Source organism: Salmo salar, chromosome ssa14 (assembly GCF_905237065.1).
Source record: "Salmo salar chromosome ssa14, Ssal_v3.1, whole genome shotgun sequence".
Lineage (NCBI taxonomy): Eukaryota > Metazoa > Chordata > Actinopteri > Salmoniformes > Salmonidae > Salmo > Salmo salar.
This window is the reverse complement of record NC_059455.1, coordinates 81406688-81434077: the sequence shown is the minus strand read 5'-3', so window position 1 is coordinate 81434077 and position 27390 is coordinate 81406688. Positions and strand designations below refer to the sequence as shown.

The window sequence follows — 27390 nt, the reverse complement described above, 5'->3', positions numbered from 1 at the left end:
GGAAATCCACTTAACTTCTTTTGAGGAGGGATTTATCATTTCATGTTATCTGATTGGTGCAAAAGGATCCCAATTTAAAAATGCATGCATCTCATTGGCTCATTCACTTTCAATTGGATATCCATGAAGGCGGGCTCAGTGCACTAGCGCTTGTAACGTTTCACTACTCTTGTCTTCTGGCATGCAAATGAGTTGCCATGTGTGCACTTTGAGGAAAATCAGACTTTGATAAACAATATTCCCCACATTTTATACGCCATTTTTTTATTTAAAAAAAATAATGACTGTGCGCCGCGTCACAGCACAGAAAGAACTTCAACCCCCCCAGCACCTCCTATCAAGTATTGCTCCTCCCTCCTCAATCAGAATAATGTTGAGGTTTAAAACTGGGACTGCAGCCTTCTCCTCGACAGCATGTCGGGCTGGACTGTACAGCAGAGGCTGGAGGGAGACACGTCTAGTTCAATTCTAGCAAGGTACGGGTATCAAATTTAAAAAATGGGTGACAGAAACGATAGAGTCCCCATGATGACACGCAGAACAAGGAGAACCACCATCTGCGCTACGCCAGCGGGTGCCAATTCTAAACAAGCCAACGGCAGCGCAGGGGAAAAAACTTCAAGCCAACCGAGCCACAGCAACCGGAAAGTGAAGGAGGAAAAACGGGTGAACGAGCCGGTCACTACACCACGCAAGGAGAGGAACAAAACCAGCGAAAGGTTTAGGTAAGCTTTTTGTGAGCTCAGCTCACAAACATGTCTTTAATTTACAGCTGTCGCTCATCTTTTGTTTAGAATTATATTTGTGTCATTTAGTAGACGCTCTTACCCAGAGAAATGTACAGGAGCAGTTGGGATTTAGTGCTTTGTTCAGGAATTCGAACCAGCAACCTTTTGGTTACTGACCCAATGCTCTTAACCGCAAAGCTACATGCCGCCAAATGTTTTCTAAACTTTAGGTGCAGGTTACTCATAATACAAGTTACAGGTACAAGCTACAGGTTCTTCATAATATAGGTCAAAAGGACTAATCTTTCATAGGTTCACTTACATCATGTATGATCTCACATCATGTATGATCTCTTTGCTTACATGTTTGCAAGAAATCTAGGCCAAATGTCCATAGGTTACCTTTGCAGATCAGGTAACTAGTTATGCTGCAGGAAATGTTAAATGTGCTAGACTAGTGCGACTGTGGCTGTACACTATTCAGTGATCCTCCAGCCTGGGCTTGTTTTGTGTAAGCCTATCACTTCCACTGCGAGGTGTCTTCTGGTTTCGCAATACCAAACAAACCCCCTTTACTCCAGTTTTCACAACTGGTGTCCTTGGCCTTCTGGCTTGGCCTTCTGGGAATTTCCAAAGTACTAACAAAGTTTACAATCCCAAAGTGCAATATCCAGTGTTTTGGGAAATTAAATCTCGGCTATAGGCCTACTGCCAGGAAATATCTGTGACAAATGATGCAATGAATTCTGAACATTTATAATTCCCCCCCTAAAGCAATGTCATTCCTACAATCAACTATATGATCGCTGTAGACCTGTTTTAGCCTCTATTTATTTTTTTAAAGATATTATTTTATGAGACCATTCGTGATGTCTTCTGCTGTAAAAAGTGAACTGTGGGACGCCCTTCTCTCATTAAAGAGTCTGTAACCTCACATTCCTGCTCTCCAGAGACTACGTATTCCGACTGACACAAGTAGTCTGTCTCTCTCTCTCTGTTAATAACCTCTCTGGCTTCCTCCTCATCCATTGGCTACACAGTATTCCAGAAGCACCGCAGCGCGGGAACATGCTGGCATGTTCAGACACACACACACACACACACACACTTAATTGTGCGCCGCCCTATGGGACTCCCAATCACGGCCGGATGTGATACAGCCTGGATTCTAACCAGGGACTGTAGTGACCGCTGCGCCACTCGGGTGCCCGCATATTAGGTGGGAGTAGAGGGTTGCCGCAGTGCAGCGCCAATGAGCAGTTTTTTTATTTGTATTTATTGAACTGAAGTTGATTAGTTGTACCTAATACTGTACATCCTTATTACTGTCTCTTCAGCTGCCATGTCCTCCAGGAGTCCCTGCTCAGCTCAGCCAGTGGTTACAGTAACTATAGAGGCATCCTCAACTGGTGTGTGGTCATGCTGGTAGGTGATAGCCTGCCTTCATTTTTCTGTAAGATTTGATCATTAATAATTATACTAAGCTATGTGGAATTGTTTTAAGAAATTCATACCAAGGATCATTTTGCTATTTCATTTTTATTGAAGTATCAAAAAAATATCTAAATGAATTGATCATTTTTGGCCTTACTGCTATAGCGGTCTTGAAGTTGCGTCACAAATCACCTAGCAACCGCACCAGGCACCATGTTGGAAGACGAGTTAGTCTGTTGGATGGCTGGCTATTTTTTGCTACCACAGGAAACTTCGGGAAGATTGCCTATTATTTAGTTTTTCATAAGACCCAGAAAATGGAGGCAGTGGGAGAACCTATTAAAGTAAGTAAATATATTTTGAAAATTATGTATTGCTAGCTAGCTAGAGCTTGCTACAGAAACTCAGTGTGCAGGCTAACTCAAATGAGCTGCTAACATAAAGTTCAGTAGTTAACATTAGCTGGCTATACAGCATGTAAAGTTAGCTAAGTGAATTAAATATCACCAGCTAACTATCTTGATGTATGTATAGTTGTAACTCCGAATGCATTTGTTGTTAGCTACCTAGATAATAGCCATGGAAGAAGGTGAAAGGATTAGTTAGTTCCAGCTGTCAGAGAAGGGGGAGTAGACATTGTGAAAATATTCTCCAGTTCCAGTCCCTAGTGAAAAACTGAGGGCAGAAAGATATAGTAACATAATATTCAGTGCTGTTTAATTTGAGTATAATGCAGCCTGTTTCTTTTGATGTTTTCTGTCCTCAGATAGAGAGCCGTCAAACCCTGTCTGCAGATGAAGTCCCAAGAGAATAAGGGTACATCCTTGTATACCATGAATTATGCTGTATGTGTACCTACGTTAGCACATTTTGTGAACAGAAATACAGTTTAAAAGTCACACAATGTATAAACGTATTACAACTGGAGCTGGCCAACCCTGCTGGGTGTGCCGGCTACTGTTACAGCTCAGCACTAACACACCTGATTCAATGTATCAAACCTAATTAGTTAATAATAGAGTGTGCTATTGCTGGGCTGGAACAGAAGTCTGCTCCCCTGTGGATCAGTGGAGAGAGGCTGGTCACCTCTGGTATTGACTTTTTGTTGTTCACCTAAAATAATGATGCTTTAGTAATAGCCTACTTGTTAATAAAGTGTTAGCTTACTTGTACACTTTGAAATGGTGTGGATTTTTTTTAAAGTTAAGTGTTTTAATTGTTAACTTAACTATTACTCGAGATGAACTAGTGTGTTTTGATTAATCACAGATCACAATCCTGCAATAAACAGTGGAAGGGGAAGCTCTCATGTGTCTGTTTCTTTGTTGTATTCTCAAATGAACATTATCTTTCTGTTCAGTCATAAACTCTCCAGTTTTATTTGATTGTCACAATTTTCAGGATATCAGACATGTGAACCCATTTTGCAGCTGATAATGGCATGTAATGCAGCCATAGGCCTACAGCAGTGGTTCCCAACTCCAGTCCTCAAATACCCCCAACAACACACATTTTTGTTGAATCAGGTGTGTTTGTCCGGGGCTACAATGTACTGTTGGGGTACTCGAGGACCAGTTTTGGGAACCACTGGCCTAAAGTATGATGGCATTAGCCTTATGGACATTTGCAATGCACCCCTTGACATGGTGCATATGAAGCTGAGAATAGCTTAGCTCACATTGTTTACATAATGTTCAGCTATATGTTCTCAATTTTTAAAAACCATTCCAGTGAACAATGTATATGGGGCTAATCATTATGCTGGATGTTGTACATGCCTTGTGCTGACATGAAATTGTTTAGTGCAAATCCAACCCTTGTAATCTAGGTGGTGAAATGTATGGAAGCAAGAGCTGATGGGATCCTTAGCTTTAATCATACACACAACTACTACCAAATTCAATGCCAGATACTTTTCTCCCAGAAGGTCTGAGTGGCACTTGGAGGTGCTACTGTGATAATGAAGATGGTTTGCCTAAGACTACCACAATTACATTGTCTATGCAAAATGTGTTTTTAAATTGTAAAAGAAAATAGTAGGGCTATAAGAAATACTTTTTATTCAATGGGGCGGGGCAAAGCAGATGACAATACTATTTATTTCACCCATACAACAATATAGCCTATTGTTAAAGTACAGTATGTTTACAATAGTATTTTAAACATTCCAAATTACATTTGAGATATACATATGGTTTAATAGGGCACTTTTGTCATGATGTGAAGGTGCTCTCGACTCATGGCACAACAGAATAATTCAGTCAAAAGCACAGCATATGACAACCAACTGAGGGATGTCTCCTTTTCATATCTGGAAAATAAGTAGACCCTGATGCCCCTGCAGCACTGCTCATCTTCACAGTGGGAGTCCAGTTGACATGGGTGTATTGATGGAGGTCCGTTGGTGAACCTACAGTAGTACATAAACAAATGAAAAGCACTCCTAATGTTAGAATATCACTTCTTCAGGTTACCTTTACCTTCATGGCACTTAAGTGTTTGGTGTTTTTAATTCATTCAGGTTTAAGTTTCATATAAATATTACATCTATTGCTGGGCTGGAACAACCAATAGTCAACACAGCAGGTTGTCCTATCCCATTGAGGCCTTTGTCCTATGCTGTAATGTCCATACATTGTCCCTCCTTCTGAATAAAGTTCTCAACAAATTATCATTGGGTTATTACATGATAACCACAAGTTTTTTTGGACAATATTCTCTAGGGACAATTTGCATCTACAATTTGCGTCTCCTGTTTTCATGGTCACGGCAAGAAGGGATCCAGCTTTTGTCAAGCGAACGTAAAATTTGATATTTCGTAGCAGATTAGGAGAATTTACGCAGCAGGTTAGGTTTAGGAAAAGGATTAGGGTTAGCTAAAATGTAAAAAAGCCGGATCCCTTTTCGGCATAGATCACAAGGTTATTTTATTGATCTGTTGTCAGTGTCGGTAGATGCTGAAGTGCGACATGGGTGGATGCGGTGGATTGAGATGCATCCAATGCAATAAAACCGATACTGTATCTCTGGTTTAAACAGATTTTTTTTTTTTTATGGGGATGTTTTGATTATGCAAATTATAGAGAATACAGTGCTGGCAACTGAGCAGTCATATTGGAGCCATTGATATAAATCTGCATGAACCCACATTGTCCTTTTAGACTCTCGAACTTCGACTGCAATTTTGTAGAACATTGAATACTCTTGTCAATTACTTCTCTCCTGTCTGAGGAAATCTGAAGACTCAACTCTGATCAGCTTTGGATGGATGGATGGATGGATAGTTGGTTCTGTCTGTCTCAGTAGGCCTACATTCCTTGCTTTCCTGCCAATAGCTACAGTTTTATTGATAGGCAGATATCAGTTTATCTTGGGCTGTTGTCTACACAGTGAGAATCATCAGTAACCCAACGATGTGTTATTGTCCTTCAGAGCTGTCTCTCAATAGCAATGGTAAACATTGTTGACTTATCTTATCCACACTACACCTGTGCATGGCAAACACAACAATAATCAGTTTGATAAGAGAAGAAACTTATCCCTGGCCCTCTTATATGTTCTTATGAGAGAGGAGTTGTATATGAACTGTGAAGAGACTTGGACTTTGAATGAGAGCTGAAGCATCTTGGTCATGTGTCACACAGCTTGCAACATTCAACTGGAAAGGCTAGCCAAGTCATTCAATCACTCTTTCTCCTTCGTGCTCTTTCACAATCTTTCTTGATCTCTCTCTTGCCGTTTTTAGAAAAAAAACTTCACTTTTTATATTATAGCAGTCAAAGAAAAGACGGTCACCACTCCTCTCTTGGCACTCTGGCAGTTAGGCTCTGTGGTGGGCATTTTAACACTAACGTGTCGTCTACCTGTTTCTTTTTACTGAGAGGAGCCTGTTAAGAATCTCTCCAGTGTGTCACCTTACAAACGTTGCCTGTTTTTACTAATACACCTTATCTGGTTCATGTAGCCTGCTGGAGGCTGTAGCCTACTGTATGTTAATCAGCACAACCAGGCATGCACAAATGTCCATCAGACAAACTGGAGGTCCACAATACCTAGGTTTAGCCTAATGCAGTCTCTGAAATTTGATCAATTTAAGTTTGCACTGTTCAGATAGGCAAGGTTCAAGTCATTGACATGGTCTGTCAGGTATGCTAGGCTGCTGGCATTGTTTAATGGAGTGGGCAGTAGCCAGAGCATTCATAACTCCTGTCAAGCATTTGATTTGTCAGTTGATGTGTTGCAGTTAATTCTGTCCCCCTGGGTAAGGTCAAATGAGGACTCTGAGGAGAGAATTTCTTCTTCCTCTGAGGATAGACATTTCCTGTTCTACTTCAAAAGTGTTAATGGAAGTTCAATGATATTTTATTTTTCCTGCAGAATATCCAATGATACGCATTTCTAACATGAGAATTTATTAAATTAATATGGACAGAATCTCATGTATTATAACTAAAAATAAACACCCAATTCTTTCTGTTTTGAAGAGAGACTGCAGGAAAAATCTTGCTGTTGCCTTCAAAGCATCTGGGCGAGAGAAGTTTAATTTCCAAAGCCGGCATTAATCCAGTCTTTGAAACATGATCGCTATGACATTCAAACAGACCCCCCCCCAATCATATTCCCTGGGAATCATTCCTACATTCTTTGTACCCACTAATGAATGGGTCTGAAACTCAAGTGGAAAGTTGCTGGCTAGAGGATGTGAGCTAGAGAAGAGATGTAACTGTTGCACGGAGGACCCTCTGTAGCGATCTTTTACATTGCTGGCTCACCAAGGATATTTTTCGGACATTATGATGCCCAGCCAGTTCGAAAGGGTTGGTTCCTCTGCACGTGCTGCTTAATGTAGGCCTGACCAGATATGCCTATTTCAATAAAGGGCTCTAGTCCTAGGCAATATATACAGTATGTAGACTGTTTCAATGGACCACAAATATTGCAGTTTCTGTATCTTATAGGTCATGCGTGTTAGGCTAGGTAGCCTTTGGCTACATGCATAATTGATGCTAAGCTATGTTGGTGTGCTTTAGGTTGATATTTTGAAGGGGCTCAAACATACAGGTAACCCACAGCTATAATTATTGTTTGGGAGAAATGGGAGTAATTTAGCGATTAGTATTTTTTATTTTTTTATTTATATGTTGCTCCTCAAATTGAACAAGCCCTTCTGAATAATGTAGTAAAGAAGTTGCTGCTGCAGAAACGATCCTAACCTTGTAATGAAGCAGTCTGTCTGGTATGCTGCTTGTACGTTGACTCCTGCTTTTCTTTTTTTAATATGGCAACAACAGCATGTCTATTTTCAGTTTGGAAATCAAACGGGGTCTGCACGTCTCCACTATCCAGGGCCAAGGTTTTGGGAACAGGGTTTGCTCTTTGTGTTGTCTCTCTGTGTGTGTGACTATCAGCTTTAGATGAACGTGACACCACCAGTGAGTGACCGCTGTGATATAGTCTATGGATAGCCTGCTAACATTTTAGCTTCAGTGAAACAATGTGAGCTATTGCAAGATCAGTCTGGTTTCACAAGGCTAGTCTATGGACCTGTTTTTGTTAACAGCTCAGGGATGGGGCTAGAGAAATGTAACCACTCTCCAATTCATAGACCAGACAATAGATGCAAGGACTGACCATCCATGAAATCAAATGTGTAGTTTTAACCATGTTTTGAGGCTATACAGTGCTGGTTTACAATTACATTCTTTACAAACAGGGTAAAACAAATGTATATTTTTGGTTCTGATGAGGTACGACAGCTGAACTAAGTTCAAGACTCAAGTTATATTCTTCCAAGAATCAATGGGTATAGAAATACATTTTACAGTATAAGTTCCAAAAGGGATATATAAATCAGATTAAACCTTTAATGGAAGTGCTAGCTAGCCTGTGTGTAGCCTAACCAATCTAAAGAAAGATAACAGCTACACCATTGCATGGTGAGAAACACAAGGACGATTAGCCTAGATATTTCACCTCGATTGATCCCACATCTCAACCCGTTTTGTTTTTGCTGTAGTACAGAAGCAAGCTATGAACATATACTGTGTCATGTGCCGCTGCCTGATGTGGGTTGGTCCCCAGGGTTAGGTTCTGTTGCCAGAATGGATGATTGTTCTTATCAGCCTTTATAGCATTGAGATTAACATTTAAACTGCCGGGCCTCTCTTTACCCTCCCTTTACTAAGCCAATGGGCAGGCATTTTCACTGCAACATTCCAAAGTGTGGAGCGCAAAGGATCAGGGGTTATTCTTGGAAAAAGTGATATTTTGAAAGGGAGTTCATCTCTTAAATTGTAAGTTGATTGGCAAAGGTAAGTGTTTTGGAAACCTTAATCTGCTCTTTCTGATACTATGTGAAATCAGAATGTCTTAACTGCATGTGACTCAAGAAGGATTATAAAGTCACTTTTTAACTGCTTATGACACATTATTTTTGATATTGAAAGTCAAACAACATGTGTTTTTTTTAATTTTTTATTTCACCTTTATTTAACCAGGTAGGCAAGTTGAGAACAAGTTCTCATTTACAATTGCGACCTGGCCAAGATAAAGCAAAGCAGTTCGACACATACAACAACACAGAGTTACACATGGAGTAAAACAAACATACAGTCAATAATACAGTAGAAAAATAAGTCTATATACAATGTGAGCAAATGAGGTGAGAAGGGAGGTAAAGGCCATGGTGGCAAAGTAAATACAATATAGCAAGTAAAACACTGGAATAGTAGATTTGTAGTGGAAGGAAGTGCAAAGTAGAAATATAAATAATGGGGTGCAAAGGAGCTAAATAAATACAGTAGGGGAAGAGGTAGTTGTTTGGGCTAAATTATAGATGGGCTATGTACAGGTGCAGTGATCTGTGAGCTGCTCTGACAGCTGGTGCTTAAAGCTAGTGAGGGAGATAAGTGTTTCCAGTTTCAGAGATTTTTGTAGTTCGTTCCAGTCATTGGCAGCAGAGAACTGGAAGGAGAGACGGCCAAAGGAGGAATTGGCTTTGGGGGTGACCAGAGAGATATACCTGCTGGAGCGCGTGCTACAGGTGGGTGCTGCTACGGTGACCAGTGAGCGGAGATAAGGGGGGACTTTACCTAGCAGAGTCTTGTAGATGACGTAGAGCCAGTGGGTTTAGCGACGAGTATGAAGCGAGGGCCAGCCAACGAGAGCGTACAGGTCGCAGTGGTGGGTAGTATATGGGGCTTTGGTGACAAAACGGATGGCACTGTGATAGACTGCATCCAGTTTATTGAGTAGGGTATTGGAGGCTATTTTGTAAATGACATCGCCAAAGTCGAGGATCGGTAGGATGGTCAGTTTTACGAGGGTATGTTTGGCAGCATGAGTGAAGGATGCTTTGTTGTGAAATAGGAAGCCAGTTGTAGATTTAACTTTGGATTGGAGATGTTTGATGTGAGTCTGGAAGGAGAGTTTACAGTCTAACCAGACACCTAGGTATTTGTCGTTGTCCACATATTCTAAGTCAGAACCATCCAGAGTAGTGATACTGGACGGGCAGGCAGGTGCAGGCAGCGATCGGTTGAAGAGCATGCATTTAGTTTTATTTGTATTTAAGAGCAGTTGGAGGACACGGAAGGAGAGTTGTATGGCATTGAAGCTCGTCTGGAGGGTTGTTATTAACAGTGTCCAAAGAAGGGCCAGAAGTATACAGAATGGTGTTGTCTGCGTAGAGGTGGATCAGAGACTCACCAGCAGCAAGAGCGACATCATTGATGTATACAGAGAAAAGAGTTGGCCAAGGAATTGAACCCTGTGGCACCCCCATAGAGACTACCAGAGGCCCGGACAACAGGCCATCCGATTTGACACATTGAACTCTATCATAGAAGTAGTTGGTGAACCAGGCGAGGCAATCATTTGAGAAACCAAGGCTATTGAGTCTGCCGATGAGGATGTGGTGATTGACAGAGTCGAAAGCCTTGGCCATGTCAATGAATACGGCAGCACAGTATTGTTTCTTATGGATGGCGGTTACGATATCGTTTAGGACCTTGAGCGTGGCTGAGGTGCACCCATGACCAGCTCTGAAACCAGATTGCATAGCGGAGAAGGTGCGGTGGGATTCGAAATGGTCGGTAATCTGTTTGTTGACTTGGCTTTCGAAGACCTTAGAAAGGCAGGGTAGGATAGATATAGGTCTGTAGCAGTTTGGGTCAAGAGTGTCCCCTCCTTTGAAGAGGGGGATGACAGCAGCTGCTTTCCAATGTTTGGGAATCTCAGACGACACGAAAGAGAGGTTGAACAGGCTAGTAATAGGGGTTGCAAAAATTTCAGCAGATAATTTTAGAAAGGGTCCAGATTGTCTAGCCTGGCTGATTTGTAGGGGTCCAGATTTTGCAGCTCTTTCAGAACATCAGCTGACTGGATTTGGGAGAAGGAGAAATGGGGAAGGCTTGGGCGAGTAGCTGTGGGGGGTGCAGTGCTGTTGACCGCGGTAGGGATAGCCAGGTGGAAAGCATGGCCAGCCGTAGAAAAATGCTTATTGAAATTCTCAATTATAGTGGATTTATTGGAGGTGACAGAGTTTCCAACCTCAGTGCAGTGGGCAGCTGGGAGGAGGTGTTAAATAGATTCAGGAAAATTCAAGGACAAAGAGGAGTGTGACTTTTAAAAATTGCAGAAATATGTTTGAAATTACAATTCACATGCAGTCTGTCGTGTCTTTGGCATCATTAAACTGAAGACTTTTATTTTTAGTTTATCAAATCAATTCTCTGAAAATTATTATTATTAAGTGATTAACTAATCAGGTAGATGTAATTAACTAGGAAGTCGGGGCACCAAGGAAAATATTCAGGTTACAAAGTTAAAGTTTTCCTAATATAACTTTCAGATATTTTAATATCTGATCAATTAGTCTTCTAATTAATGAATTATTCTTTACCTCACGTTTAGTCTCATTCCAAACGTCGTAAATTGTTGGTTATCTGCACGAACTCAGTCTTCACTATGAGTCATCCATACATCAATTGTCTTAAATAATGTATTTACTATCTAAATAATCACAGAAATGTATAAACAAACAGTAGATATAGTTATAAGGAAATGGAAATGGGTAGTTCAGAGTAACATTCAGCTATGTTGTTATAGAATAGATGTTTCGGCAGTTGTTGGTCTTCGCGTTCAATGATACCCGAATTCCTAGCTGCAGACTAGTAATTAGTATCAAAGATTTGTTCTTATTCTGTCGGTTCAATAGTCTCAGAGTTTAACCACATGGTATGGTTAAGAATTCAGCGATGGACTCAAACCTTAGCCCTCTCGTAATTGAGAGAAGCATGGTCTGAAGATAAATTCCCAAGGTGGGGGTTATATTCGGAAGAGCAGAAAGGGGCTGTCCCATGACGCCAGATCAATGTCTGTGCTCATGGGGCGGGCCTATGATTTAGTTGAACTCCAAAGGGAATTGGTTTCCTTCATTAAACAGTTTAAAATCACATTACATAATTTCACAAATAGTTTCATCTTTACTCATTCATTTTATACAGCAATTAGATGCAAGCCTCACAACTGAGACTCTTGTATAAACAGGGATATGGTAATGTGGCTGTATTGTCTCATGAGTTTCACAAAATTGTACCAAACGGACCAGTTCGTAGCTGGCTACTTCACCGACCGTTTATACATTCTCCAGAACATGAATATTGTTCAGTTCTGTGAGGTGGAAGAAGTTCCTTTGTGCTCTATGAAAACTCTCTCTCTCTCTACTGTCTGGCCATGAGGAAGAATCTCCTCCAGGAATTTATGACCTGCTTAACAGCGAGCGAGTGAGTGAGCTGTACCCAAAGAGGGCAACGTCATGACAAGTCAAAATGACTGCCTCGGCACTTGTAGTGTGTGGCGGAAGACTGACCTGTGACCAGTCTGTCTGTGTTGGTAATGAATGATCACTGGTCAGTCTTTTCCTTCATACAATTTTGTTTGTATGAATTTTGTTTACTTCTGATTGCAAAATCTCTTCTGTTGCAGGTCTTGTGCAATGCACGCCTTTTCCTGGAGAATCTAATAAAGTAAGTATCTGCAGCTTTAAATGACTAAAACAATTAGGCTGTCAACTTCAATATCATTTGTTAATCACTTCTGTCACGACTGCCGATCCTTTCATTTTGACCACAGCTTCTTTTGTAAAAGTAGTATCCATCAATATCTTCTTCTTTCCCTCCTCTGATAGATATGGGATACTGGTGGACCCCATCCAAGTGGTTTCACTGTTCTTAAAAGACCCATATAGCTGGCCTGCATCTTGCCTTATCATTGGTATGTAGACTAAACCGCTCTCCTCTTTGGCATGCTAGCTGTAGTATTGTGATTGTTGTACATCTTCCCAAATGTATTTATTTTAATGTCTTATTGTCTGGTTTTGGTTGCTTAGCAACCTAAGTCATTATACCCACTAAAATATCAACTGTTTTCCCACCAAGTGGGGGCTAATTTTCTAATTTGGAACAATATTGTATCAATATTACACAGCTGCCTTTTGTGGAGTACCCGAATCTAATGTGTTTATTTTTCCTCAGTTTCGAACGTGTTCATAATGGCAGCTTTGTACACGGAGCGGAGGCTATCAGTGGTGAGTGTCATGCCATAATGTCTGGGACTAATGTGAAGGATGTGCTGTGAAATCTCACGAATCTCTCTGTTGCTTGTGAACAAGTATTTCAGACCCCTGTTAGGTAGAGATGGTGGGGGACATCTGTTAAATAGGTTTTGTCAAGCATTCCCCCCCCTAATAAAAACCTGTGTGTGTGTGTGTAAATGCAACACGTAAAGTGTTGGTTTCATGAGCTGAAATAAAAGATCCCAGATATGTTCCATGTACACAAAGCTTATTTCTCTAATTTTGTGCACAAATTTGTTTACATCCCTGTTTGTGAGCATTTCTCCTTTGCCAAGGTAATCCTTCCACCTGACCGGTGTGGCAGAAGCTGATTTTGAACAGCATGATTACTACACAGGTGCACCTTGTGCTGGGGACAAAAAGGCCACTCTAAAATGTGGAGTTTTGTCACACAACACAATGCCACAGATGTCTGAAGTTGAGGAAGCATGTATTTGGCATGCTGACTGCAGGAATGTCCAACAGAGCTACTGCCACAGAATAATGTTAATTTCTCTACCATAAGCCGCCTCCAACGTCGTTTTTTAAAGAATTTGGCAGTATATCCAACCATCTCAGAACCACAGACCACGTGTAACCAAGCCAGACCAGGACCTCTACATCTGGCTTATTCACCTGCGGGATCATCTGAGACCAGCCACCCGGACAGCTGATGAAACTGAGGAGTATTTCTGTCTGTAATGAAGCCCGTTTGTGGGGGAAAATGTACTCTGATTGGCTGGGCCTGGCTTCCCCAAGGGCTAGGCCTATGCCCTCCCAGGCCCACCCATGGCTGCGTCCCTGACAAGTGAAGTGAAATCCATAAATTAGGGCCTAATGAATTTATTGTTTTCTTTATATGAATGAAAAAGGAAACCGCACACTGCTCTTGACAGTATCACTGATCTTTAATAAGCTTACGTATCGGCCTCACGGCCTTCATCAAAGCTCTGACTAAGGCCGTGAGGCCGATACGTAAGCTTATTAAAGATCAGTGATACTATCAAGAGCAGTGTGCGGTTTCCTTTTTCATTTCATTCATCTTTCATTCAACTGTTGCCATGCACCTGCAAACAGTTTGCTCAGATGTGTGAGTGCCTTTTTGATTTACTGTTTTCCTTATATGAAATGTAACTCAGTAAAATTGTTAGTTGCGTTTTTATGTTTTTGTTCAGTATATGTACAGTGCATTCAGAAAGTATTCGGACCCCTTTTTCCACATTTTGTTACGTTACAGCCTTATTCTAGAATGGATTACATTTTGTTTTCCCCCTCATCAATCTACACACAATACCCCATAATGACAAAGCAAAAACAGGTTTTTAGAAATTTGTGCAAATGTATAAAAAATAAACTATCACATTTGCATAAGTATTCAGAACCTTTACTCAGTACTTTGTTGAAGCACCTTTGATGGCGATTACAGCCTTGAGTCTTCTTGGGTATGACACTACAAGCTTGGTACACCTGTATTTGGGGAATTTCTTCCATTCTCTGCAGATCCCCTCAAGCTCTGTCAGGTTGGATGGGGAGTGTCCCTGCACAGCTATTTTCAGGTCTCTCCAGAGAAGTTAGATCGGGTTCAAGTTCGGGCTCTGGCTGGGTCACTCAAGGACATTCAGAGACTTGTCCCGAAGCCATGCATGCGTTGTCTTGGCTGTGTGCTTAGGGTTGTGGTCTTGTGGAGCGAAGGTTCACATTCCAAGTCTGAGGTCCTGAGCGCTCTGGAGCAGGATTTCATTAAGGATCTTTCTGTACTTTGTTCCGTTCATATTTCCCTCAATCCTGACTAGTCTCCTAGTCCCTGCTACTGACAAACATCCCCACAACATGATGCTGCCGCCACCATGCTTCACCGTAGGGATGATGCCAGGTTTCCTCCAGACATGACGCTTGGAATTTCAACTTAATCATACCGGAGAATCTTGTTTCTCATGGTCTGAGTCCTTTTTAGTGGCCTTTTGGCAAACACCAAGCAGGCTGTCATGTGGCTTTTTACTGAGGAGTGGCTTCCATCTGGCCAACTCTACAATAAATGCCTGATTGGTGGAGTGCTGCAGAGATGGTTGTCCTTCTGGAAGATTCTCCCATCTCCACAGAGGAACTCTGGAGCTCTGTCAGAGTGACCATCGGGTTCTTGGTCACCTCCCTGACTAAGGCCCTTCTCTCCCGATTGCTCAGTTTGGCCGGGCGGCCAGCTCTTGGAAGAGTCTTGGTGGTTCCAAACTTCTACCATTTAAGAATAATGGAGGCCACTGTGTTCTTGGGGACCTTCAATGCTGCAGAAATGTTTTGGTACCCTTCCTCTGATCTGCGCCTCGACACAATGCTGTCTCGGAGCTCTACGGACAATTCCTTTGACCTCATGGCTTGGTTTTTGATATGACATGCACTGTCAACTGTGGGGCCTTATATAGACAGATGTGTGCCTTTCCAAATCATGTCCAATCAATTAAATTTACCATAGGTGGACTCCAAGTTGTAGAAACGTCTCAAGGATGATCAATGGAAACAGGATGCACCTGAGGTCAATTTCGAGTCTCATAGGGTCTGAATACTTATGTAAATAAGATATTTCTGGTTTTTATTTGTAATAAATGTGCATATTTCTGAACCTGTTCACTTTAATTATGGAGTGTTGTATGTAGATTGAGTTTTTTTTTAATATAATTGTAGAATAAGGCTTGTAACAAAATGTGAAAGTCAAGGGGTCTGAATGCACTGTATGTATGGAGTGAGTCAGTCCCTCTCCATTTTGTATTTTCCCCTCCATATGTATTCGATAGGACAGTGACTGACATGAAAGGAAGGAGAGGGTTTGCTAGAATAGCAGTGGGTTGGATTTGAAACCACACTCGCACAGGTACATGTATTCTGGAGGCACCAGTTTAGACCACTAGATCACCCCAGGCCCACAAAGGCCCATAAATTATTATACTGTATGTAGTAATTCTGTGCCCAGAGCACACGGTGTTTAACAATGTTTTTTTTTTTTCTGTTGCTCTGCAGGGCACCATCTCAGAGACTACCGGAACATTCCTTTACTTGGTCAATCTGACCACCCTACTCTTTTTCCCATCAGCCACTGTGCTCATGCTGACCTCCATTACCCCAGGTGAGATGGCCTGATCATGATCTCACACACACACTTACACTGCATGGCCATATAAATAGGCCTAATGTTTCTGTGAGTAACAGTATATCTACTCCTTGACCTTATCAAAAATACTAAATGCCCCTCAGAGGATTTGTCTACTTCTAAAATAGTGTTGTAGTATTGTAAAGCTTGATAATATCTATTTTGTCTTGTGCAGTGGGTGGAGCCTTTGCCCTGTGTGTGTATACCATCCTCTTCATGAAGTTGTATTCGTATAAGGATGTGAACATGTGGTGCAGAGAGATTAGGCATACCAAAGCCCGCACCCTGACCCGCTCCCATTCATGTGAGTACTCCTGACCAGGTGTTTCTTCACACTTCTGTTGTGTGTGCCTGCGTGTATAATCGAATAAGGAAAGTACAAATGGCAAATGGTACGAACAAAGTATACTGAACAAAAATATAAACACAATATGTAAAGTGTTGGTTTCATGAGCTGAACTAAAATATCCATATTTAGAAAAAGCTTTTCTCTCATTCTGTGCACAGATTTGTTTACATCCCTGTTAGTGAGCATTTCTCCATTGCCAAGATAATCCATCCACCTGACAGTTGTGGCATATCAAGAAGCTGATCTAACAGCATGATCATTACACAGGTGCACCTTGTGCTGGGTACAATAAAAGGCCACTCTAAAATGTGCAGTTGTGTCACACAACACAATGCCACAGATGTCTGAAGTTTTGAGGGAGCGTGCAATTGGCATGCTGACTGCAGGAATGTCCACCAGAGCTGTTGCCAGAGAATTTAATATTAATTTCTCTACCATAAGCCGCCTCAATGGAATTTTATCGAATTTGGCAGTACTTCCAACCGGCCACACAACCATATACCGTATGTAACCACACCAGCCCAGGACCTCCACATCCGGCTTCTTCATGGGTCGTCTGAGACCAGCCACCCGGACAGCTTATGAAACTGTGGGTTTGCACAACCAAAGAATATCTGCACAAACTGTCAAACCGTCTCAGGAAAATTCATCTGCGTGCTCGTCGTCCTGACCAGGTTTTAACTGCAGCCTAATGAATTTATTTCAATTGACAGATTTTCCTTATGAACTGTAATTCAGTGAAATCTTTGCAATTGTTGCATGTTGTGATTATTATTTTTTTTTTATATATATTTTTGTTCAGTGTACCAATGGCAGCAACTAAAATAAAGTGCTAAGGGTGCCATCTTTGTACACCCTCCTGAGAAAAATATCAACATTGTCCATCCTGGTTGATTGTATTTGATCTTTTCTCCAGTGCTGGTGTAATAATGTCAACTGGTTAGCATCTTCAAATTAGCCCTCTCAGTAACACAGATGCTGCCCGAGATCTGATTGGCTGTCCTAATTACTTTGACCTCCCCAAAAATGCGTGTGACGTGAGAAATATACGGGTATTTAATGAGCTGTATGACCCATTGCTGTATGAGTAACTTCTGTGACCTGTCTTTGGCTGGGCTGTTTACTGCGAAAAGCTTTCAGCGTTTGTTTAAATATGTATCTTTTGCCCCCTGAATAAATACGAACACACGCGCACACATGATTAAATGCACCCTTGTGCGGCAATGTCCCACTTTCTGAAACGTTACTGTGCTGCCATCTCCATCTACTGGTTGTTTAGAAGTACTGCTGTCAGAAATAATCTGTTTTGTACATCCATACGTTTTGTGTACCCATAGGTCCATCAGTCGCCCAATCAAATGGGTCAGCTGTACATACTCATGTGTCCTACCCTGGGAATCTCACACACAGAGGTCAGAACAGAAAGAGATATTGAACATAATGAGTATGACTAGTAGCTGTTTACAATGAAGTTAAATTAAATCCATACAGATTATACATTTCTGCATACAAAATTCTTATTTCAAAAGATGTACAATGAATTAATTACTTGAATGTGTTTTATTTTTACTGTCCACCCTCCATAGATATATATTACTTTGTGTTTGCCCCAACTCTCTGCTATGAGCTGAACTTCCCCCGGTCACCACGGATACGCAAGAGCTTCCTGCTCAGGAGACTCTTTGAGATGGTGAGGTCAAAGATCACAAGGAAAATGGAGAGACCTGGGAATGTGCAATTTGCGTGCTCCCTAAATAATATACACTACTGTCATGACAACATACTGTGTATGTAAATGCATTTTTAAAATCTAAAAGTGATCCGAAATCTTTTCCAGCTGTTCTTCATACAGTTACTGATTGGATTGGTACAACAGGTATGTTCATTATTATTACCTTGGTTAGTATTTGGTTTATTTTCACTCATCAAATTAGTACATTTTGATTAATGTGGCTTTATTATCAAGTAACAAGATAGTTAGAGTCAGCTAAATGACGTTGCAAGAGCAGCAGCAGCGATATTGCGACGCAAGACTTCGCTCTCACACAGTAACAGCATCTGCACATATGCATGGGTTCGCTTCACGCTCTTACGTGGTAGCCACGGGACCAAATCAGAGAAGTTGAGCCTCACGCTCCAACTCTTAGCTGTTGCGGATATTGACCAACTATACTTTTTACTTTGTACATCTGCATCATATCGCTGAGTCTACCTTAACCATGTCTCACAAAAACCTTTAACCATGTTTCTTTCAGTGGATGGTGCCGACTATTCAGAACTCCATGAAACCATTCCAGGTAAATATTAACGTTCTCCGTCTGTTAGACTTTTGTCTATTGGACTTCTCCATTTCTCTGTGCTTAAGGGTGACTTTGTTTCATGTACCCCCCCCCCATGGCAGGATATGGACTTTTCCAGAATGATAGAGCGCATGCTGAAACTGGCTGTGAGTGCAAATAAAGACATTACCTAAATCCATGTCACTTAACACACATTTGTCATATTTTCCCATTGAAAAGATGTTGGTTCACCATACATACGTCATGAGCCATTTTCCCAGACAAAGCCTAGTCCAGGACTGAAAATACTTTCTCAATATACACTGAGTGTACAAAACATTATGAACACCTGCTTTTTCCATCATACTGTCCAGGTGAAGGCTATGATCCCTTATTGATGTCACATGTTAAATCCACTTCAATCAGTGTAGAAGAAGGGGAGGAGATTGGTTAAAAAAGTATCTTGAGACCTGAGCTGTGTTTGAATACTCCTACTAACCACACTAACTGTACAATTTGTGATGTGAACTGAGTATATTGTATGCTTATTGGTCATAGTATAGATAGTTAGTATGCCAGAAGTTTCTGGATGTTGTACTAAATTCTCCAAAATACGAAGGCAGCATTCCAAACACAAGACACACCCTCACCCCTCAAATTAAGTGGACACTTCTTCTGATGACGTCTGAGTATACACTTGCAGGGCGACGGAGGCAGGAAGGATTTTTTTTTTGGACCGCCCTTGCCCGGAAATTTGTCACTCGGTCATCCCGCGATGGTTGTTTTCAGCCACCGGTAGCTTTTTGGTTGCTTTTATATGCACTACTGTCAGTTATGATAGCATGTCTACTTATATTAATTATATAATTATTTATACGCCTACTGTATGATTGCAAATTTAATGAGCTAACTAACATTAGCCTGCCTAGCTTGAACATCTGAAGAAGGAAAACATTTTATTTATACAATTTTCAAAAGCTAACCAAACATTACTTTTACGAAGTGTTTGTGCCGTCATGTGCATTAATACCACAATTTTTATAACTTATTTACATTTGTTTTTACTTATACTTGTATGTTAACTTCTCCATATTGATGTTGAGGGCTGCGTTTCAGTTATAAAAGACACACCCTCGTCCACTTAACCTCGCCTTATGGCCTTGGGGGAATCCCTGCGGCCATATTTGTCATAGGTCCAAATTATTAGCCAAGCAAGGGAAGTTTGCAATGTAAGCCCCTCTGCCCTTGTTTGTGAGTGTACAACTATGTTCACTTCAGGGCCTGAAACACCCCATAATTCAATTTGTGATGATAAAAACGAATGTATTAAGTTAGAAATGGTGCTGCTAATGCACACACGTTTCGTAAAAGTAATGTTTTTGTTTGATTAGCTTTTGGAAATTGTAGAAATAAAACATTTTCCTTCAGAAGTAGCTAGGCAGACTAATGTTAGTTATCTAATTAATTTGCTAGCTATCATACAGCAGGCATATATTAATAGTTAATATTTTTTTATTTAACCAGGTAAGCTAGTTGAGAACAAGTTCTCATTTACAACTGCGACCTGGCCAAGATAAAGCAAAGCAGTGCGACACAAACAACAACACAGAGTTACACATGGAATAAACAAGCATACAGTCAATAACACAATAGAGAAAAAAAGTCTATATACAGTGTGTGCAAATGGCGTGAGGAGGTAAGGCAATAAATAGGCCATAGTAGCGAAATAATTACAGTTCAGCAAATTAACACTGGAGTGATAGATGAGCAGATGATGATGTGCAAGTAGAAATACTGGTGTGCAAAAGAGCAGAAAAGTAAATAAAAACAGTGTGGGGATGAGGTAGGTAGATTGGGTGGGCTATTTACAGATGGGCTATGTACAGCTGCAGCGATCGGTTGGTTAGCTGCTCAGATAGCTGATGTTTAAAGTTAGTGAGGGAAATATAAGTCTCCAGCTTCAGCGATTTTTATATTTATTTATTTTTTTTTTTTTTTATATATATATATTTTTATTATATATATTTTTTGCAATTCGTTCGTCATTGGCAGCAGAGAACTGGAAGGAAAGGCGGCCAAAGGAGGTGTTGGCTTTGGGGATGACCAGCGAGATATACCTGCTGGAGCGCATGCTACGGGTGGGTGTTGTTATCGTGACCAGTGGGCTGAGATAAGGCGGAGCGTTACCTGGCATAGACTTATAGATGACCTGGAGCCAGTGGATCTGGCGACGAATATGTAGGGAGGGCCAGCGGACTAGAGCATACAGGTCGCAGTGGTGGGTGGAATAAAGGGCTTTGTGGACAAAATGGATGGCACTGTGATAGCAAACTGGATGCAGTCTAAATAGAGTATTGGAAGCTATTTTGTAAATGACATCGTTGAGGATCGGTAGGATGGTCAGTTTTATGAGGGTATGTTTGGCGGTGTGAGTGAAGGAGGCTTTGTTGCGAAATACGAAGTCGATTCTAGATTTAATTTTGGATTGGAGATGTTTAATATGAGTCTGGAAGGAGAGTTTACAGTCTAGCCAGACACCTAGGTATTTGTAGTTGTCCACATATTCTAAGTCAGAACCGTCCAGAGTAGTGATGCTAGTCGGGCGGGCGGATGGGTACAGGCAGCGAACGGTTGAAAAGCATGCATTTGGTTTTACTAGCGTTTAAGAGCAGTTGGAGGCCACGGAAGGAGTGTTGTATGGCATTGAAGCTCGTTTGGAGGTTAGTTAAGTGTCCAAAGAAGGGCCAGATGTATACAGAATGGTGTTGTCTGCATAGAGGTGGATCAGGTAATCACCCGCAGCAAGAGCGACATCGTTGATATATTGTAATGAAACAGCAGGGAGCAGGTTTCGAACCCTCGACCTTCAAGCCCGAAGTCCGGCGCGCTATCGACTGTGCCGCAAAAGCATGCTCGTCCGGCAGAGTCGATTTCCGCGCTTATAAACCCAGGGTCGTTACACTACTCCCTCCTTTCAAAGAGCGCGTCCTCGCGCTAGCTTGCGACTCAACGTCTTACAGGAACGCGCTCACCGGCCAAGCACACGCACTGTCGTGGATGCAAGGTCCGATCCCACTTCTGACACCAATGTAAAGAAACAGCAGGGAGCAGGTTTCGAACCCTCGACCTTCAAGTCCGAAGTCCAGCGTGCTATCGACTGTGCCGCAAAAGCGTGCTCGTCCGGCAGAGTCGATTTCCCCGCTTATAAACCCAGGGTCGTTACAATATAGAGAAAAGAGTCGGCCCGAGAATTGAACCCTGTGGTAGGTATAAAGTGTAAGTATAAATATAAGTAGACATGCAATCATAATTGACTGTAGAGCATATAAAGCAACCACAAGCTACTGGTTGTTGAAAACACTTATCACGGGATTGACGAATTTCTGGTCAAGGGCTGTCCATTTAAAATTAATTCCTTCCTCTTAATTACACTGCTAGTGTAAACTCGTTATGACACGTCATCAGAAGTGTCCACTTAATTTGAGTGCTGAGGGTGTTTGGAATGCAGCCAAGGTTTTACGTTTTGGCGGACTTTTCTTAGCAGATGTACAATCATCGGAATTTAATTATGGGGGGGGGGTTTCAGGCCCCGAAGTGAACATAATTGTACACGGGCAAACTCGATCAAAAACGGCTGAGGGGCTTATGTTGCGAACTTCCCTTGCTTGGCTAATCGTTTGGACCGACGGTCATCGCGGGGATTCCCCCAGGGCATAAAGCGAGGGTTGTAGACGAGGGTGTTGAGTTTTAAACGTTAATGCAGTTCTTCAGAAAATGGGCGCGGCTTCAAGTTTTCAGAGTTGATGAAAATTGCGGAAAATATGCAGCTAAAGTCCGACGAGCGGACACATTCATTGTTTGAACTATGACAAATGTTTAAAAAAATGCTGAGCAATGTAATAAAGTAATGACTTTTCGAATACATTACGTTACACGTTAGGTTGGGTGCTTAAATGCTTGGATAAACCCTACTCCTCCGACAGAACTTGTGTGCTCTCAACGTTCCAAGAGCGAAACGCTCGCACAAGCTGATTGCTCTGGATTTACGAGGGCACTCTGGCACTCCAGATTGAATTTACAATTACACCCGAAATTGTAAATTGTTTAGCTAGACAGTTGTTATGCTAACAAGCTAGCAAGAGGTTGCATAGCAACAGCAACTTTCCGTAGACATGCGAAGCTCTAGTAAGCTCAACTGAAACGATCGTTTGTTTACAGTATACTAAAATAAACGAATGGTAAGTATTGTGTATATACTCATTAAGTATGTAGTATACAGTATGTTAGTATGGGTATTCGAACACAGCTATGGATTGTGTATGTGTGCCATTCAGAGAGTGAATGGGCAAGACAAACAATAAGTGCCTTTGAATGGGGTAGGGTAGTAGTATCCAGGTGCACTGGTTTGAGAGTGTCAAGAACTGCAACGCTGCTGGGGGTATTTTACGCTGAACAGCTTCCTATGTGCAACTCAATATTAGGAAGGTGTTCCTAATGTTTTTTTTACATTCTATGTACAGCATGTGTATATACTGCATCAGAAGTGTTTCTTAGTCCAAGACCAGGCTTAATTTGTGTTTGGGAAACTGGCCCTATAACTAAAGATGTAGAGAGAGTGCATTTGGAAAGTATTCAGACCAATTCACTTTTCCCACATTTTGTTACAGCCTTATTCTAAAATGGATTAAATAGTCCTCCCCTTCAATCTACACACAATACCCCATAATAAAGGAAAAACAAGTTCAGACATTTTTCATATATATATATATATATATAGGGAAAGGGTCTGAATACTTATTTAAATGTGTATTTAAATAAGTATTCAGACCCTTTCTTTACTTTGTTGCACCTTTGCTAGCAATTACAGCTTTAAGTAATATTTTGGTATGACGCTACAAGCTTGGCACACCTGTATTTGGGGAGTTTCTCCCATTCTTCCCTGCAGGTCCTCTCAAGCTCTGTCAGGTTGGATGGGGAGTGTTGCAGCACATCCATTTTCAGGTCTCTCCAGAGATGTTGATCAGGTTCAAGTCCGGGCTCTAGCTGGACAACTCAAGGACATTCAGAGACTTGTCCCGAAGGCACTCCTGCGTTGTCTTGGATGTGTGCTTAGGGTCGTTGTCCTGTTGGAAGGTGAACCTTCGCCCCCAATCTGGAGCAGGTTTTCATCAAGGATCTCTGTACTTTGCTCTGTTCGTTTTTACCCTCGAGCCTGACTAGTCTCCCAGTCCCTGCTGCTAAAAAAACATCCCCACAGCATGATGCTGTCAACACCATGCTTCACCGTACAGACGGTGCAGTGGTTGGAAAAAGTACCCAATTGTCATACTTGAGTAAAGGTAAAGATGGCTTAATAGAAAATGACTAAAGTAAGTCATTCAGTAAAAGTCTAAAAGTATTTGGTTTTAAATATACTTAAGTATCAAAAGTAAAAGTATACATAATTTCTTACATTAAGCAAACCAGCCGGCACCATTTTCTTTTCTTTTTTACGGCTAGCTAGGGTATGCCCCTGGCTATCCATGGGGGAAAAAAACACACTGACATTTACAAACAATGCATTTGTGTTTGGTGAATCTGCCAGATCAGAGGCAGTAGAGATGAGCAGGAATGTTCTCTTGATAAGTGTGTGAATTGGAACATTTTCCTGTCCTGCTAAGCATTCAAAATGTAATGAGTACTTTTGGGTGTCGTGGAAAATGTATGGAGTAAAAAGTACATTATTTTCTTTAGGAATGTATTGAAGTAAAAGTTGTCAAATAGAAATACAAAAAAACCTACTTAAGTAGTATTTTACACCAATGGGATGGTGCCAGGTGTCCTCCAGATGTAACGCTTGGCATTCTCCCCCGATTGCTGTTTGGCAGGGCGGCCAGCTCTAGGAAGAGTCTTGGTGGTTCCAAACTTCTTCCATTTATGAATGATGGAGCCCACTGTGTCCTTGGGGACCTTCAATGCTGCAGAAATGTTTTGGTACCCTTCCCCTGATCTGTGCCTCGACACAATCCTGTCTCGGAGCTCTACGGACAATTCCTTCGACCTCATGGCTTGGTTTTTGATCTGACATGCACTGTCAACTGTAGGACCTTTTTATATAGACAGGTGTGTGTGCCTTTCCAAATCATACCCAATCAATAGAATTTACCACAGGTGGATTCCAATCAAGTTGTAGAAACATCTCAAGGATGATCAATGGAAACAGGATGCACTGGAGCTCAATTTCGAGTCTCCTAGGAAAGGGTCTAAATACTTATGTAAATAAGGTATTTCAGTTTTTTTATTTGTAATACATTTGCTAAAATGTCTAAACCTGTTTTAGCTTTGTCATTATGGGGTATTGTGTGTAGATTGAGGATAAAAAAAGGTTTAATCCATTTTAGAATAAGGCTGTATTGTGAAAAAGTGAAGGTCAAAATACTTTTCCGATGTCCAGACTGTCTAATGGCACAAGGCTTTCCCTCCTCTCCCCTCTACCCCAACAGGTTCCCAATCATTTAATCTGGCTCATCTTTTTCTATTGGTTTTTCCACTCTTCCATGAACTTCGTAGCTGAGCTGATGCGGTTCGGCGACAGGGAGTTTTACCAGGACTGGTGGTAAGTGGATGACGATTCCCAGTTAGCCTTGCGTTATTTGTGCAGTGATACCATGTGAATTGTGCCATCTGTTTGGATTACATGTAGTGCTAGATGTAATGGTAAAGTAGCTTAGTCAAAACTCTTCTAAATAAAGGATTTTTTTACTTCAAGAATGAGGCTGCCCTGCGCCTCCTTCCCTCCATATCATGTACAGTAGTGACTAGATATTGAACTGCAACTTTGTCTCTGACCGAGTCACTTGTTGTTTTGCAGGAACTCTGAGACGGTCACTTATTTCTGGTCTAACTGGAACATTCCTGTGCACAAGTGGTGCCTCCGGTGAGTAGGAGTTGAAGAAATAAACATTGTGATTGGAACAATACCACCTCCTACAGTACTGACTTTGTGTGTGTTGTGAGTTGTATACAGTAAGTCCTGTAAACTTGTGACATTATAGCAGTTTTTAAGATGGCTATAAACAACGCTCTTGGTTATTGTCTACAGTTCCCAACTAATAAATAATTTATTTTCATCTCTTGTACTCCACAGCCACTTTTACAAGCCTCTCATGAGGAGAGGTGTGAATAAGTGGATCGCTCAAACAGCCATCTTCCTGGTCTCCGCCTTCTTTCACGAGGTTTGTGTGGGTGGCTGTGATTTGTGATGCCATCTAACACTCTGGGCGTGTTCGACATTGCAGCCGACTGACTGATCTACATAAATAACTACTCGGGCTCCCGAGTGGTGTAGCGGTCTAAGGCACTACATCTCAGTGCAAGAGGTGTCACTACAGTCCCTGGTTCGAATCCAGGCTGTATCACATCCGGCCTTGATTGTGAGTCCCATAGGGTGGCGCACAATTGGCCCAGTGTCATCCGGGTTTGGCCGGGGTAGACGTCACTGTAAATAAGAATTTGTTCTTAACTGACTTACCTAGTTAAAGGTTCAATATTATTTGTAGATCAGTCAGTCACAATTTACCCATGATATATATTATGGTTTTGATCCTCTCCAACATGGCCACTGACTCATAGTTTCACACTTGACTTAATCTGATGGCGTACATGTCAGTGTTTTTAAAGGCTGCATCGATTTGATAATCTTCCTCTCTCTTTTCAGTACTTGGTGAGCGTTCCTCTGAAAATGTTCCGACTGTGGGCGTTCATGGGCATGATGTCTCAGGTCAGAAACCCTTTCCTAAAAACAAAATGTATTTTTATAATCAAACAGTGGGTTTGACAACATGGTCCTCTGTTAATGGTTATACGCACATTTTAAAGCAGGTGGTTTTAGATTTTTCAATGATTGCCTCAACTTTTCTTTCAGATTCCACTCGCCTGGTTCGTCGGCCGCTTCCTGAGAGGTAACTATGGCAATGCGGCAGTCTGGATCTCGCTCATCATTGGCCAGCCCATCGCCGTACTGATGTACGTCCACGACTTCTACGTATTACATTACGTGTCACAATCATGAGCAGTTGGCCGCAAGCAGAGGAGCAATATATTATACTAAATAAGGAAAAATGTAAATGTTTATTTTGAAAGGGAAATGTTTTATATGAAGCTCGACTGATTAGTAAGAATGTACTACAAAAAGTTCTTGGCCTTCAGATGCCATTTCTCGAATGCACTGATACACTAGAGACACTTGGCTCTCGTCCTGTCATGTGCAATTGTTGTGAACCACTGCCCTGCCAAAGCTACAGAACATTTGTATGCCTTTTCTCTGTTTCTTACTTTAATAGTCTACAACTATGAAGATCAATGCAAAAAACTCTACAATACCTGTCAAAGTTTTGGACACACCTACTCATTCAAGGGTTTTTCCTTTATTTTTACTATTTTCTACATTGTAGAATATTAGTGAAGACATCAAAAATAATAACACATGGAATCATGTAGTAACCAAAAAAGTGTTAAACAAATCAAAATATATTTGAGATTCTTCAAAGTAGACACTTTTTGCCTTTGACAGCTTTGCACACTATTGGCATTCTCTCAACCAGCTTCACCTGGAATGCTTTTCCAACAGTCTTGAAGGAGCTCCCACATATGCTGAGCACTTGTTGGCTGCTTTTCCTTCTCTCCGGTCCAACTCATCCCAAACTCTCAATTGGGTTGAGGTCGGGTGATTGTGGAGGCCAGGTCATCTGATGCAGCACTCCATTCTCCTTGGTCAAATAGCCCTTACACAGCCTGGAGGTGTGTTAGGTCATTGTCCTCTCGAAAAACAAATGATAGTCCCACTAAGCGCAAATCAGATGGGATGG

The 27390-nt window shown here is 41.4% G+C and overlaps 1 protein-coding gene and 1 long non-coding RNA gene across 2 annotated transcripts; both read left to right on the top strand.

Moving 5' to 3' along the window:
• Nucleotides 1–376: 376 nt before the first annotated feature.
• dgat1a (diacylglycerol O-acyltransferase 1a) lies at nucleotides 377–27146 on the top strand. Its single transcript, XM_014142702.2, has 17 exons — nucleotides 377–725; nucleotides 2066–2153; nucleotides 12150–12190; nucleotides 12352–12437; nucleotides 12698–12750; nucleotides 15787–15892; nucleotides 16092–16220; nucleotides 17603–17677; nucleotides 17852–17955; nucleotides 18103–18141; nucleotides 18521–18562; nucleotides 18667–18711; nucleotides 25027–25139; nucleotides 25395–25460; nucleotides 25671–25758; nucleotides 26241–26303; nucleotides 26448–27146. The coding sequence occupies exons 1-17, from the start codon at nucleotides 499–501 to the stop codon at nucleotides 26592–26594; spliced, it is 1512 nt and encodes a 503-aa protein (XP_013998177.1). The 5' UTR covers nucleotides 377–498; the 3' UTR covers nucleotides 26595–27146.
• On the top strand, nucleotides 2160–3344 carry LOC106570410 (uncharacterized). Its single transcript, XR_001320664.2, has 2 exons — nucleotides 2160–2506; nucleotides 2929–3344. It is a non-coding gene; the product is annotated as an uncharacterized lncRNA (long non-coding RNA).
• Nucleotides 27147–27390: the final 244 nt, after the last annotated feature.

Bases quoted from the DNA above. Each gene is read 5' to 3' on its own strand.
- dgat1a (XM_014142702.2), top strand. From the start codon at position 499: ATGGGTGACAGAAACGATAGAGTCCCCATGATGACACGCAGAACAAGG. The intron at 18,563-18,666 runs GTAAATATTAAC...CCCCCATGGCAG, and splicing joins ACTCCATGAAACCATTCCAG to GATATGGACTTTTCCAGAAT. The intron at 25,140-25,394 runs GTAAGTGGATGA...GTTGTTTTGCAG, and splicing joins GAGTTTTACCAGGACTGGTG to GAACTCTGAGACGGTCACTT.